This window comes from Oncorhynchus keta, chromosome 32 (assembly GCF_023373465.1).
Source record: "Oncorhynchus keta strain PuntledgeMale-10-30-2019 chromosome 32, Oket_V2, whole genome shotgun sequence".
NCBI lineage: Eukaryota > Metazoa > Chordata > Actinopteri > Salmoniformes > Salmonidae > Oncorhynchus > Oncorhynchus keta.
Window position 1 is genome coordinate 35,003,757 of NC_068452.1, and position 14,312 is coordinate 35,018,068.

Genomic DNA, 14,312 nt, shown 5'->3' on the forward strand with positions numbered 1-14,312 from the left:
GTAACTTTAGTAAATCACTGATAGCTTTGTAACCATATTCCACAGAAATCTGAGCTGTTTACAGTTTGTTTTTCTCAAACTCATAAGTCACTCAGAGGTACTACATTTCATAAATATATCGATCAGAAAAGCAGAATCTGAACTTTCCTCCCCTTCCTTCTGTGCTCCTGCTGTCCTTCTAGGTGATTCTCCATTCTGTACCCCTGAACAGTACAAAGACTGTGCAGAGCCTGCCCTTGGTAAGTCCACAATATGAACGCACACAAACGCACACGCTTACATGTCTTTTTGTCGAAGGTACTACGCAGCGCACAGACCCCCTCGCGCATTCAACATCGTCAAGTTTCTTTGTAGGCCTATTTGGCAGGAAAACTGTGACGCCAGATGTTTCGCCTATTGCCTGTTTCTGTTTCTGAGTCTTTAATTAAAGAATGTGAAAAAATGTTGTGTCTGTTTGCTGCTTTTCATTAAATCATGTCATATCTGTTCTTTATATGGCCTAAAATACATTTATTTAGGCTATAGCAGTGATCACCAACCGGTTGATCGCGATCAACTGGTCGACCTCCAAGGCATTCTTAGTCGATCACCAAACATTTCTGTAAAAAACCCAACAATAAAGCCTTTGTTCCCATTTTTTATTTCTTTCTCGCTGTGGGTGGTAGATGCAGTTGATTCAGCACCCCTAGCTCCGGGAAGGCAAAGTGTCCCCATTTTTAATAATTTCATGATTCTGAAGGTAGAACTCCACCTACCCAGCAGGCCCAGAGAGCAAATCAAGTGCACCTATAAGCCTGTTTTTATGAGTAAGTACATTACATGTTTAAGAAGCTATCCAGCACTGTCAACACTTTGTTCAACATTTTTATGAGCTATAAAATGTACATTCTCCCTACTTCCACTCACGCTATAATCAGCACTGCATCTGCAATAGATGAGCGTAGCAAAGTGCTCCGATACGCTTGCCTTGTTATTATTAGCGACTTGTGTCTTTTTTAATTTCTGGGAATACTTCACTTTCTCTGGTCATAGGAATAACAACATGAATTGGTGCATGAGGCAGAAATAATGCTGTGTGAATTGAGTTTTTCCATCAGCTGAGGGAGGGAGAGCGGAGGGATGGTATTGTTGAGTTGAATGAGAGGCAGCCTCACCACTGCTCCCTACCTCCCCTCAGACTGACTATCAGATGGTGGCCATCACTCCAGTAAAAATACATATATATATATTATATTCAGTCAGCTGAGGGAGGGAGAGCGGAGGGATGGTATTGTTGAGTTGAATGAGAGGCAGCCTCACCACTGCTCCCTACCTCCCCTCAGACTGACTATCAGATGGTGGCCATCACTCCAGTAAAAATACATATATATATATTATATTCAGTCAGCTGAGGGAGGGAGAGCGGAGGGATGGTATTGTTGAGTTGAATGAGAGGCAGCCTCACCACTGCTCCCTACCTCCCCTCAGACTGACTATCAGATGGTGGCCATCACTCCAGTAAAAATACATATATATATATATATATATTATATTCAGTCAGCTGAGGGAGGGAGAGCGGAGGGATGGTATTGTTGAGTTGAATGAGAGGCAGCCTCACCACTGCTCCCTACCTCCCCTCAGACTGACTATCAGATGGTGGCCATCACTCCAGTAAAAATACATATATATATTATATTCAGTCAGCTGAGGGAGGGAGACGGAGGGATGGTATTGTTGAGTTGAATGCCTCACCACTGCTCCCTACCTCCCCTCAGACTGACTATCAGATGGTGGCCATCACTCCAGTAAAAATACATATATATATATTATATTCAGTCAGCTGAGGGAGGGAGAGCGGAGGGGTGGTATTGTTGAGTTGAATGAGAGGCAGCCTCACCACTGCTCCCTACCTCCCCTCAGACTGACTATCAGATGGTGGTCATCACTCCAGTAAAAACATACACTGCTCAAAAAAATAAAGGGAACACTTAAACAATACAATGTAACTCCAAGTCAATCACACTTCTGTGAAATCAAACTGTCCACTTAGGAAGCAACACTGATTGACAATATATTTCACATGCTGTTGTGCAAATGGAATAGACAACAGGTGGAAATTATAGACAATTAGCAAGACACCCCAAATAAAGGAGTGGTTGGTGGTGACCACAGACTGACCACTTCTCCAGTTCCTATGCTTCCTGGCTGATGTTTTGGTCACTTTGGAATGCTGGCGGTGCTTTCACTCTAGTGGTAGGAAATTATGAGACACCCCAAATAAAGGAGTGGTTGGTGGTGTCTCACAACCCTGATGTTTGGTCACTTTGGAAGTGGCTCAGGTAGTGCAGCTCATCCAGGATGGCACATCAATGCAAGCTGTGGCAAGAAGATTTGCTGTGTCTGTCAGCGTAGTGTCCAGAGCATGGAGGCGCTACCAGGACACAGGCCAGTACATCAGAAGACGTGGAGAAGGCCAGCCAGCAGGACCGCTACCTCCACCTTTGTGCAAGGAGGAGTAGGAGGAGCACTGCCAGAGCCCCGCAAAATTACCTCCAGCAGGCCACAAATGTGCATGTGTCTGCTCAAAAGGTCAGAAACAGACTCCATGAGGGTGGTATGAGGGCACGACGTCCACAGGTGGGGGTTGTGCTTACAGCCAAACACCGTGCAGGACATTTGGCATTTGCCAGAGAACATCAAGATTGGCAAATTTGCCACTGGCGCCCTGTGCTCTTCACAGATGAAAGCAGGTTCACACTGAGCACATGTGACAGACGTGACAGAGTCTGGAGACGCCGTGGAGAACGTTCTGCTGCCTGCAACATCATCCAGCATGACCGGTTTGGCGGTGGGTCAGTCATGGTGTGGGGTGGCATTTCTTTGTGGGGCCGCACAGCCCTCCATGTGCTCGCCAGAGGTAGCCTGACTGCCATTAGGTACCGAGATGAGATCCTCAGACCCCTTGTGAGACCATATGCTGGTGTGGCCTCATGTGGCTGGAGTGTGTCAGCAGTTCCTGCAAGAGAAAGGCATTGATGCTATGGACTGGCCCGCCCGTTACCCAGACCTGAATCCGATTGAGCTCATCTGGCACATCATGTCTCGCTCCATCCTCCATCCATCAACGCCACGTGAATGCAAATGTGTGCTGCTAATGAACAATAACTAGGCCTAATTGATTACCTTTGAAACTATCCTCTTTGAACTGCCGGATCTGAATAAATGTGTTGATGGATGGCTTCGATAGTCCAGCAATCGAATTGCATGTCGTACATATGATAATAATCCAAATATTCTGCTTAAAAAGATCTTGCACCGCTACCCTACTCATTCCTCATTCTTAGAGGAGGTCAGAGAAAGATACAATGGAACCCGATTTTATCCTCTGGGTGCGTGGAAAAAATATCCTGCTGCATGAAGGCTACCCCTACAGACTGGAACGACAGACAGCAAATAAGTGCTTTTGGAAGTGCACCGAATATCACACTTTTGAAATGCCCACGTCGCATAACCCTGAATGATGAGGTTACAGTGTCTGGATACCTGGTTCTTTCAGCGCCCAGAACATCAACCCCCTGACATACTTTCAGGCAACATGGGTTGGGGAGAAAGTCGGACTCATTGGAAAAAAGCCAATGTTTCCCATATGTATGGCTTGTTTAACATAAACTTTATTATTCTTTTTCTTACTGTTGATGGCATCATGCTCAAGGCCAATAAAATTGTTGCTAATATGCTTCTACCTATTTGATTTATTTTCTGAATTTTGGTGCTGCTACGATGCTGTCCTGCAAGACTTGGCAAAGACCAACCATGGAGAGGAGAGCTGGCATTGAACTTTTTTGTTGAATCTTGGCGCTACCCACCACACCATTTGGAAGTTCATCGAGGCATTGCAACGGCAGCAGCAAGGAGGTGAAATGAGAAGGGAGAAGCAACTTGCTGGCATTCCACCGCCATGGCAAAGACCCTGCTATCACAAGCAACAGGATCTGAAGTCGCTGGTTGAGAAGTAGCCAACACCTCGACTCAACTGATGGAGTCTCACCCGAAGAGCGTTGCCTACACTTTCAAGTAGAAGTTGTGAATACTCCAAAATCCATCTGAGAGAAATGAGCAACTAGTCTACTTGGACACTTCTTAAAGTTCAACCCTTTCAATGACTCCAAAATATTTATGAGACCAGAACACTAAGCACACTCTTGGATGATGTGTTTGTTTTTGTCATGTAGCCTACTCTAGTATTTTTTGGGTTATATAAAAAACATATTTTAGGCTTACTTATTTTTGCCCCATCATTTTTTGTATTTTGCTAAGCTTTTTTGTTGATAAATAAATGTTTTATAGTAAATAGTTGGTGTTAGTGGATGGTGTAAAAACTAGAAAAAGCCATGATTTAAAATGAAAATAGATTGTAGGAACTAGATATAGGTCTAGATATAGCATAGGCTGTTTTTAGCCTTCCGCCTTTATATAACCATATTAATTAATTGATATCCACTCAGTGGTCAGTTTATTAGGTATACCCATCTAGTACCGGGGCGGACCCACATTTGCCTCCAGAACAGCCTGAATTCTTCGGGGAACCGTTGCTCAATTGGTATCAAGGGACTTAACGTTTGCCAGGAAAACATTCCCCATAACTTTACACCAACGCCACCAGCCAGTACCCTTCACACCACGTGACTCACTGTCTGTAGGATGGTGTACCGAACAAACAATATTCTACCCATATGAACACATTTATTTTAGGCTATAACTGAACCAATTTCTGTAGGCAATATTGCCTATACATGTCACGTTCATCATAAGGATCAGACCAAGACGCAGCGTGGTATCTGTACATTCTCTGAATGAACAACGAACAACAAACAACAAACGCACCATGACACTATACAAACTAGTGCTGACAGGCAACTAAACATAGACAACATCCCACAAACACCAAAGGGAAATGGCTACCTAAATATGATCCCCAATCAGAGACAACGATAAACAGCTGCCTCTGATTGGGAACCATATAAGGACACCATAGACATACAAATCACCTAGACCTACCAAAACCCTAGACATATAAAAAACCCTAGACAATACAAAAACTAGCGTACCCACCCTAGACACGCCATGACCTAAACAAAATATAAAGAAAACAGAGATATCTAAGGTCAGGGCGTGACAATACAGCAGGAATTAACTAGATTCAACTGCAGGCTGATTTTTTTTCTTGAGCGGATGGTTTGGGGGTCGGAACATAATTACAAATCATTTGTAGATTGCAAATTGACCGCAAGAAATTGACCGCAAGAAGCCCAAACAAATATGTTTGACAAAAACATTTCAAACCTTGCTTACATTTGAATACGACTATTACGCATGGGAATACTTTGGAAAATATTTCTTAAATTAAAATCTCTTGGAGCTGATTTCCTGGTGTTTTTAGTCTTTGATGTCAACAATGAAAATGCATTAAAGAATTAGGGGGACAAATTTGGCCCATGGGCCGCCAGTTGGGGAACCCTGCTATACAATATTCTGCCCATATGAACAAATACAATAGCCATACATGATTTAATGAAAAGCAGTAAACATACATATTTAATAACAGACTCATGAACAGAATCAGACAATAGTTAACATCACACAACAGGCTAGAGTGCAGGCTGTACAGCGCACTTCACAGCTTCCCCGATGCTTCACAACTTCCCCAGGAAACTCCTAGTCTCAAGTGGACAAAAGAGTAGTGTTCGTGGTCAAACATTATGCGTTGCTGCAGTGCATCGTATTAATAGAATACTTACTGGGAGTGCAACACCTCCCTCCTCCTCTCTCTCACTCATCCTCTTGCTGTTGCTGTTTGGTTTGATTCGGCAGAAATGATTTGACATCATAGCATTCCTGTTTCTCCATGGGCTAGGGGACATAAAGATAGCATGAAGGAAAGGCATAGGTACATTGTGTCAACACAAGTGTCTTATCAATTCCCAAAAGATTTTACACATTTTGTATTAGTTAGCTACACATGTATTATTGATCATTCATAGAGAATACAGAGGTTCTGTCATTTTGCTGGTTGACCCTGGTATTTAGGATTAGTATTTACTCAGCTGTTTTTTTCCCCTCTAGAAAAGCCAGGTCTAGAAGCCTCCCTCGGTTAATAATATGCCATTTAGCAGACGCTTTTATCCAAAGCGACTTACAGTCATGTGTGCATACATTCTACGTATGGGTGGTCCCGGGAATTGAACCCACTACCCTGGCGTTACAAGCGCCATGCTCTACCAACTGAGCTACAGAAGGACCATCATTTTACTTTCATACTGTACTGTATATATTACAAATAAGGAATCTGTGTTTATCTGTGTGTGTTGAGAGGAGGGGGAGCTGTATGCATTCACATACAGTAGGATCATTCACATACAGTAGGATCACTCATATACAGTAGGATAATTCACATTCAGTAGGATCTCATTTTGTGCCTAAACCCATCTATATTGAACTGTTATTTTCTGTAAAACTGGGATATTGACTTTTTATTCTCACTTTCTCCTTCGTCTCATTTTTTATTAGGCTGTTTTTATATATTCATTTATACCTTTACTTTTACCACAGACTCATACTTTACTGAAGGGATAAATGAAAATCAGATGAGACAGGACCTTGTTTATTCCTCTAAATGAACTTTATTGGAAAGTGTTTGTGTTTTGTGTAGTAGGGGTGTCTAATTCCCCTGCTGATATCATTAAGGGGAGGCGTTCTCTCATTCTGTTACCTACCGAGCAACAAACACACACAAACACTGGCAATTATTACCCTTTGGCCCTGGCTCGTCCATTGTAATTAGGCAATGTGTCTCAAATAAAGAGGAAATGAAGCCAAGGTATGCTATACTGGGACTGTGGAGAGTTAGAGCTAGAGTACCCTCTTGTGCTTGGTCCAGCCTGGCCAGCTCCCTCTCGCTCCCTCCCTCTCGCTCCCTCCCTCTCGCTCCTCCTGAATTGGTATTATTTGAAATGCCTGTGCTTATTCCATCCAAACACACAGACCCAATAATTCTATGCAAATCAGTTCCTAGTTAGACTGTGAACCAATTTGATATACCCACCGCACCGTTTTCACTTAGTAAAGTTTGAAGTTGTGCTTTTTTTTAAACCAATGTGTCAATCAGGAAGTTTGGGAGACAGAAACAGTGTGGCTGCTGTTTTAATGGAAGACAGCTGCATCTATTCTCACTGGAGGGTCCTGTGACTAGATTACAGAGGAACACAGAAATCTTCTCTGTGCCTAATTATACACACGGAGGAAAACACAGACATTTGTTGTCCTGTGAAATGTCGACTTGGACAGCATTGCCCACAGTAACGTGATCATACAATCACATTACTAGCGTAATCGTTTTAGAAATGTGGTCTCAATGCAGGATGAATGACAGAAGATCCTCTCATCTCACATAATGGTTTTAAACCAAACATACAATAAAAAGGATTCGCTCGTCTCTGGGTTGAACAACTGCTAGCTTAAATATAACATTCTGTTCACAGCCAAAGACAGCTTAATGGAGAGTGTTAAGTCATTAAAAACACTGTTTCTTAATAAGCTTGGAAATATGAAATAAAGCAGATGATTTGGTTAGAATAATTGTTTTTGACAGAGATGAGACGGTGGATAGAGAGAGAGAAATAGTGAGAGAAAGACAGAACGATAGAGGGAGAGAGAGCGAAGGAAAAGAGAGCGAAGGAAATAGAGAGAAAGAGGGAGGAAGAGGAAAGAGAGTAAGATTGTGATGTGGGGAGAGAGAAATAGAAAGAGGGAGGGAGTGTGTAAATCAGGGTTATGAATGCACACTGCTACCCGGATCCAATAACCCCTTATTTGAATGAGAATGAAAAGCGTCTGAGGTGCCATATTGAATTTCCTGTTGCAATTACGTGACCACTTGGCCCTGAAGGCTATTAGTAATCCAAGGGAGACTCCGCCCTGCCCAGGGCGAGCTGGGGAGACTGCCATACTATTGTCACAGTGAGAGATTAGGGTTGGGAGATCAGATTTGATATTTTTATGCATTAAGGGAACCTAGCAGCAGGGTAGAATGGGTTGAGAATGTGAGTGGCACTGGTTATTGTCAGAGGAAATTGATAAGACCAGATAGATTAGACTAGTAGTTTTATACTTCCAGGAATGGATAGAAATGTCTGGAAAATTCATAAAACATTCCTATGTATTTCGTGAGGGCATTTACAGTGTCCACAGTTGTTGAGGCTAGTAGATCATTTACAATTGGTAGAAACTATGAGAATAGAAAGGTTCAGAGGTTTTGTGAAGCATCACAGCACCGTTGAAAGAATATATGACAAATGGACATCCAATGTAGATGTTGTGAAGAGATAGATGGGAGGGATTTAATGGAGCTGAACAACGAGATAACAAATGTCAAATATGCTGTGTCTGTAAAATGTATATAGGTTCAGAACTTTTGTGAAACAGCACAGTTAAAAATATATGGCAAATAGAAATCAAACTGGATGAACATTAGAAATAGATCAAATCAAATTTGTATTAGTCACTTGCGCTGAATACAACAACCGTGAAATGCTTACTTACGAGCCACAACTAACAATGCAGTTCATTATTTTTATTTTTTTAGATATATAAAAACTATTAAAAATGTATGTTTTTAAATAAAAAAATATGAATAAAGAGTAAGAAATAAAAGTAACAAGTAATTAAAGAGCAGCAGTAAAATAACAATAGCGAGAATATATACAAGGGCGTACAGGTACAGAGTCAATGTGCGGAGGCACCAGTTAGTCGAGGTCATATGTACATGTAGGTAGAGTTATTAAAGTGACTTTGCATAGATGATAACAACAGAGAGTAGCAACGGTGTAAATAGTCTGGGTAGCCATTTGAGTAGATGTTCAGGAGTCTTATGGCTTGTGGGTAGAAGCTGTTTAGAAGCCTCTTGGACCTAGACTTGGTGCTCCTGTACCGCTTGCGGTAGCAGAGAGAACAGTCTATGACTAGGGTGGCAGGAGTCTTCTTCTGACACTGCCTGGTATAGAGTTCCTGGATGGCTGGACCCTACGCTCTACCCGCTGTAGTGCCTTGCGGTCGGAGGCCGGGCAGTTGCCATAACAGGCAGTGATGCAACCAGTGAAGATGCTCTCGATGGTGCAGCTGTAGAACCTTTTAAAGATCTGAGGACCCATGCCAAATCTTTTCAATCTCCAGAGGTTGTCTTGGTGTGCTTGGACCATGTTAGTTTGTTGGTGATGTGGATACCAAGGAACTTGAAGCTTTCAACCTGCTCCACTACAGCCCCGTCAGTGAGAATGGTGGCGTGCTTGGTCCTCTTTTTCCTGTAGTCCACAATTAACTCCTTTGTCTTGATCACTTTGAGGGAGATGTTGTTGTCCTGGCCCCACACGGCCAGGTCTCTGACCTCCTCCCTATAAGCTGTCTCATCGTTGTCGGTGATCAGGCCTACAACTGTTGTGTCATCTGCAAACTTAATGATGGTGTTGGAGTCGTGCCTCACCGTGCAGTCATGAGTGAACGGGGAGTACAGGAGAGGGCTGAGCACACAACCCTGAGGGGCCCCTGTGTTGAGGATCAGCGTGGCAGATGTATTGTTATCTACCCTTACCACCTGGGGGTGGCCCCTCAGGAAGTCCAGGATCCAGTTGCAGAGGGAGATGTTTAGTCCCAGGGTCCTTAGCTTAGTGATGATCTTTGAGGGCACTATGGTGTTGAACCCTGAGCTGTAGTCAGTGAATAGCATTCTCACATAGGTGTTCCTTTTGTCCAGGTGGGAACAGGCAGTTTGGAGTGCAATAGAGATTGCTTCACCTGTGGATCTGTTAGGGCAGTATACAAATTGGAGTGGGTCTAAGGTTTCTGGGATAATGGTGTTGATGTAAGCAATGACGGCCTTTCAAAGCACTTCGTGGCTACAGACGTGAGTGCTACGGGTTGGTAGTCATTGAAGCAGGTTACCTTAGTGTTCTTGGGCACAGGGACTATGGTGGTCTGCTTGAAGCATGTTGGTATTACAGACTCGGTCAGGGAGAGGTTCAAAATGTCAGTGAAGACTCTTGCCAGTTGGTCAGCGCACGCTTGCAATACACGTCCTGGTAATCTGTCTGGCCCTGCAGCCTTGTGAATGTTGACTTTTTTAAAGGTCTTACCCACATTGGCTGCGAAGAATGTGACACACAGTCTTCCAGAACAGCTGGTGCTCTCATGCATGTTTCAGTGTCATTTGCCTCGAAGCAAGCATAGAAGTAGTTTAGCTCGTCTGGTAGGCTCGTGTCACTGGGCAGCTCTCGGCTGTGCTTCCTTTGGAGAGAGTGAGGGTAGAAGAAGGACAGGACTAAAAACAAACCTAATATAACTATTGTAAAATAGATTGTGTCCGTAAAAGGTCTATAGTGTGTATAAGCCGGAAGTAAAAGCCTAAGTGTTGTTGTTAATTAGTTTACTCCAATTAGGGGAGGGGTGGTGGGGTTAGCGGAAAATAATAAAGGAAATATATTTTCAAAGGTATATGTATGTATTTATGTGTTTTTGTGTATGTACAGTACCAGTTAAAAGTTTGGTCACACCTACTCAATCAAGTGTTTTTCTTTATTGTTAATATTTTCTACATTATAGAATAATAGTGAAGACATCAAACTATGAAATAACACATATGGAATCATGTAGTAACCAAAAAAGTGTTAAACAAATCAAAATATGTTTTATATTTGAGATTCTTCAAAGTAGCCACCTTTTGCCTTGATGACAGCTTTGCACACTCTTGGCATTCTCTCAACCAGCTTCATGAGGAATGCTTTTCCAACAGTCTTGAAGGAGTTCCCACATATGCTGAGCACTTGTTGGAAGTATTTCCTTCACTCTGCGGTCCAAGTCATCCCAAACCATTTCAATTGGTTTGAGGTCGGGTGATTGTGGAGGCCAAGTCATCTGATGTAGCACTGTCATTTGTTTTCAACAGGACAATGACCCCAAACACACCATAAGTGTCACATTGCCCTTACACAGCCTGGAGGTATGTTTGGAGCCATTGTCCTGTTGAAAACAAATGATAGTCCCACTAAGCGCAAATGGAAAAGCAATCCAGGTGAAGGTGGTTGAGAGAATGCCAAGAGTGTGCAAAGCTGTCATCAAGGCAAAGGGTGGCTGCTTTGAAGAATCTAATATATAACATCATATTTTCATTTGTTTAACACTTTTTTGGTTTATACATGATTCCATATGGGGGATTGGAAATGATAAATACAATTATATACAATTATATCTGGATAAGAGCGTCTGCTAAATGACTTAAATGTAAATGTAAATGTAAATGTATATTGATGGAAGCTACAATCTATCTGCAATTTTAAATCTACCCCATAAAAAAAATATCAGTAGCAATTACACTAACCACCCTTCAGTATGTACAAATAGATCATCCTGGAGGCAGAAGGATCAACATTTATTTTCTCCCATCATTATGTCTTTAGTACACTGTCCCATGCATACTGTTAGACTCTGACATTTCTGCTAAGTGCATCAAGACATACAACCATTCTGAAGTATATACAGTACGGAATGCTGTTGAGATGGGTGTGTGTTTGTGTGTGTACCCTCAGTTGCCCTCAAACTAAGGTCAACTCTCCCTCTCCTCTCTCCCCATCCTCACCCATTACCTCTCTTCCATCCATCCATTCATCCTCTCCTTCGTGTCTCCCTGTCTTCTCTACTGTAGCCAAGTTGTCAATGCTGGAAAGTAGTAACTGCATCTGTAGGACACCATGCAACATGACACGCTACAACAAGGAGCTGTCCATGGTCAAGATCCCCAGTAAGACCTCAGCACGCTACCTGGAAAAGAAGTTCAACCGCTCTGAGAAATACATCACGTAAGTACCTGCCTATAGGAGGCTCCAGAGAAACAGATGAATGCATTAGAAGGAATAATGTCATATACATCAGCCTACAGTATCACATATATTATATGTAGTAATAGCAAGGAGGGTGTGGGTGGAAAGTGAAGATATTACACTGAGATGTCTTTGACGCTCAGACTCATGGGAAAGAGAACTGGAAGCCTGCTATTGAAGAGATCCGTCATGTTATCATATAATGGGATTTTGATGATAATAACAATAGGCATTCTCTAGTGGATGCAGTCATCAGTTGAGATGCTACTCTACTAATGACATTGTATGGGACATGTGGTTCAGTGTGGAAGAATAAGTACCATTACTTATGGCAATGATAATAAAACTATTGATATAGCAGGTATAGTATGCCCTGTATGTCTATTTCCCCGTTGACAGAAAGATTAACACACTTTGAAAAGACTGATAGTAAATAAAACTTTCAAGAAATACAATTTTTAAAAACGGATGTGTTTAGACTGATGACCTGAAGAATGACTGATGACTTACCAGTTCATTGATTGATAGTTAAATAGGATGACAATATCAAGATAAATGTGTTGTCTTCTCTTTAACATGATTGAAGTGTTATCTGATCTTATCGATGTCTCTCTTTCAGGGATAACATCCTAGTCCTGGATGTGTTCTTTGAGGCCTTGAACTATGAGACCATTGAGCAGAAGAAAGCCTACGAAGTGGCAGGCTTACTGGGTATAGTCAACTCTCTCGCTATTATCTACCCATCTTCTTCCCCTCTCTTGCGCTCTGGCTCTTGCTCTGGCTCTCGCTCTGGCTCTCGCTCTGGCTGTCGCCCTGGCTCTTGCTCTGGCTGTCGCCCTGGCTCTTGCTCTGGCTGTCGCCCTGGCTCTCGCTCTCCATCTCCTCTCTCTCTCTAAAATTCCAATTAAGTTACATTTAATTAAATAAAAAACAAGATTATAAAAAGTAAAAGAAATAATGGCTAATAAATAAAGAACAACATGTCTGATGGTTATACACTATATATTACTATATAGTGTATATATTACTGTCAGTTATATTCAATGTAAATACTTCAGGGTTCAGGGTTATGGGAAGTCAGGCTATGGCAATCATATACAGTGCCTTGCGAAAGTATTCGGCCCCCTTGAACTTTGCGACCTTTTGCCACATTTCAGGCTTCAAACATAAAGATATAAAACTGTATTTTTTTGTGAAGAATCAACAACAAGTGGGACACAATCATGAAGTGGAACAACATTTATTGGATATTTCAAACTTTTTTAACAAATCAAAAACTGAAAAATTGGGCGTGCAAAATTATTCAGCCCCTTTACTTTCAGTGCAGCAAACTCTCTCCAGAAGTTCAGTGAGGATCTCTGAATGATCCAATGTTGACCGAAATGACTAATGATGATAAATACAATCCACCTGTGTGTAATCAAGTCTAAATGCACCTGCACTGTGATAGTCTCAACGGTCCGTTAAAAGCGCAGAGAGCATCATGAAGAACAAGGAACACACCAGGCAGGTCCGAGATACTGTTGTGAAGAAGTTTAAAGCCGGATTTGGATACAAAAAGATTTCCCAAGCTTTAAAAATCCCAAGGAGCACTGTGCAAGCGATAATATTGAAATGGAAGGAGTATCAGACCACTGCAAATCTACCAAGACCTGGACGTCCCTCTAAACTTTCAGCTCAAACAAGGAGAAGACTGATCAGAGATGCAGCCAAGAGGCCCATGATCACTCTGGATGAACTGCAGAGATCTACAGCTGAGGTGGGACACTCTGTCCATAGGACAACAATCAGTCGTATATTGCACAAATCTGGCCTTTATGGAAGAGTGGAAAGAAGAAAGCCATTTCTTAAAGATATCCATAGAAAGTGTTGTTTAAAGTTTGCCACAAGCCACCTGGGAGACACACCAAACATGTGGAAGAAGGTGCTCTGGTCAGATGAAACCAAAATTGAACTTTTTGGCAACAATGCAAAACGTTATGTTTGGCATAAAAGCCACACAGAGCATCACCCTGAACACACCATCCCCACTGTCAAACATGGTGGTGGCAGCATCATGGTTTGGGCCTGCTTTTCTTCAGCAGGGACAGGGAAGATGGTTAAAATTGATGGGAAGATGGATGGAGCCAAATACAGGACCATTCTGGAAGAAAACCTGATGGAGTCTGCAAAAGACCTGAGACTGGGACGGAGATTTGTCTTCCAACAAGACAATGATCCAAAACATACAGCAAAATCTACAATGGAGTGGTTCAAAAATAAACAAATCCAGGTGTTAGAATGGCCAAGTCAAAGTCCAGACCTGAATCCAATCGATAATCTGTGGAAAGAACTGAAAACTGCTGTTCACAAATGCTCTCCATCCAACCTCACTGAGCTCGAGCTGTTTTGCAAGGAGGAATGGGAAAA

The 14,312-nt window shown here is 42.3% G+C and overlaps 1 protein-coding gene across 3 annotated transcripts in view; it reads left to right on the plus strand.

The window, feature by feature from the left end:
* LOC118374456 (acid-sensing ion channel 2-like) overlaps nucleotides 1-14,312 on the plus strand; it is a 509,104-nt gene that overhangs the window by 489,183 nt on the left and 5,609 nt on the right. For all 3 annotated transcript variants that reach the window (XM_052491568.1, XM_052491566.1, XM_052491567.1), the window contains 3 exons: nucleotides 183-239; nucleotides 11,729-11,882; nucleotides 12,523-12,614. In XM_052491568.1, the coding sequence (XP_052347528.1) occupies nucleotides 183-239; nucleotides 11,729-11,882; nucleotides 12,523-12,614 (303 nt within the window). The remainder of the gene's footprint in view (nucleotides 1-182; nucleotides 240-11,728; nucleotides 11,883-12,522; nucleotides 12,615-14,312) is intronic.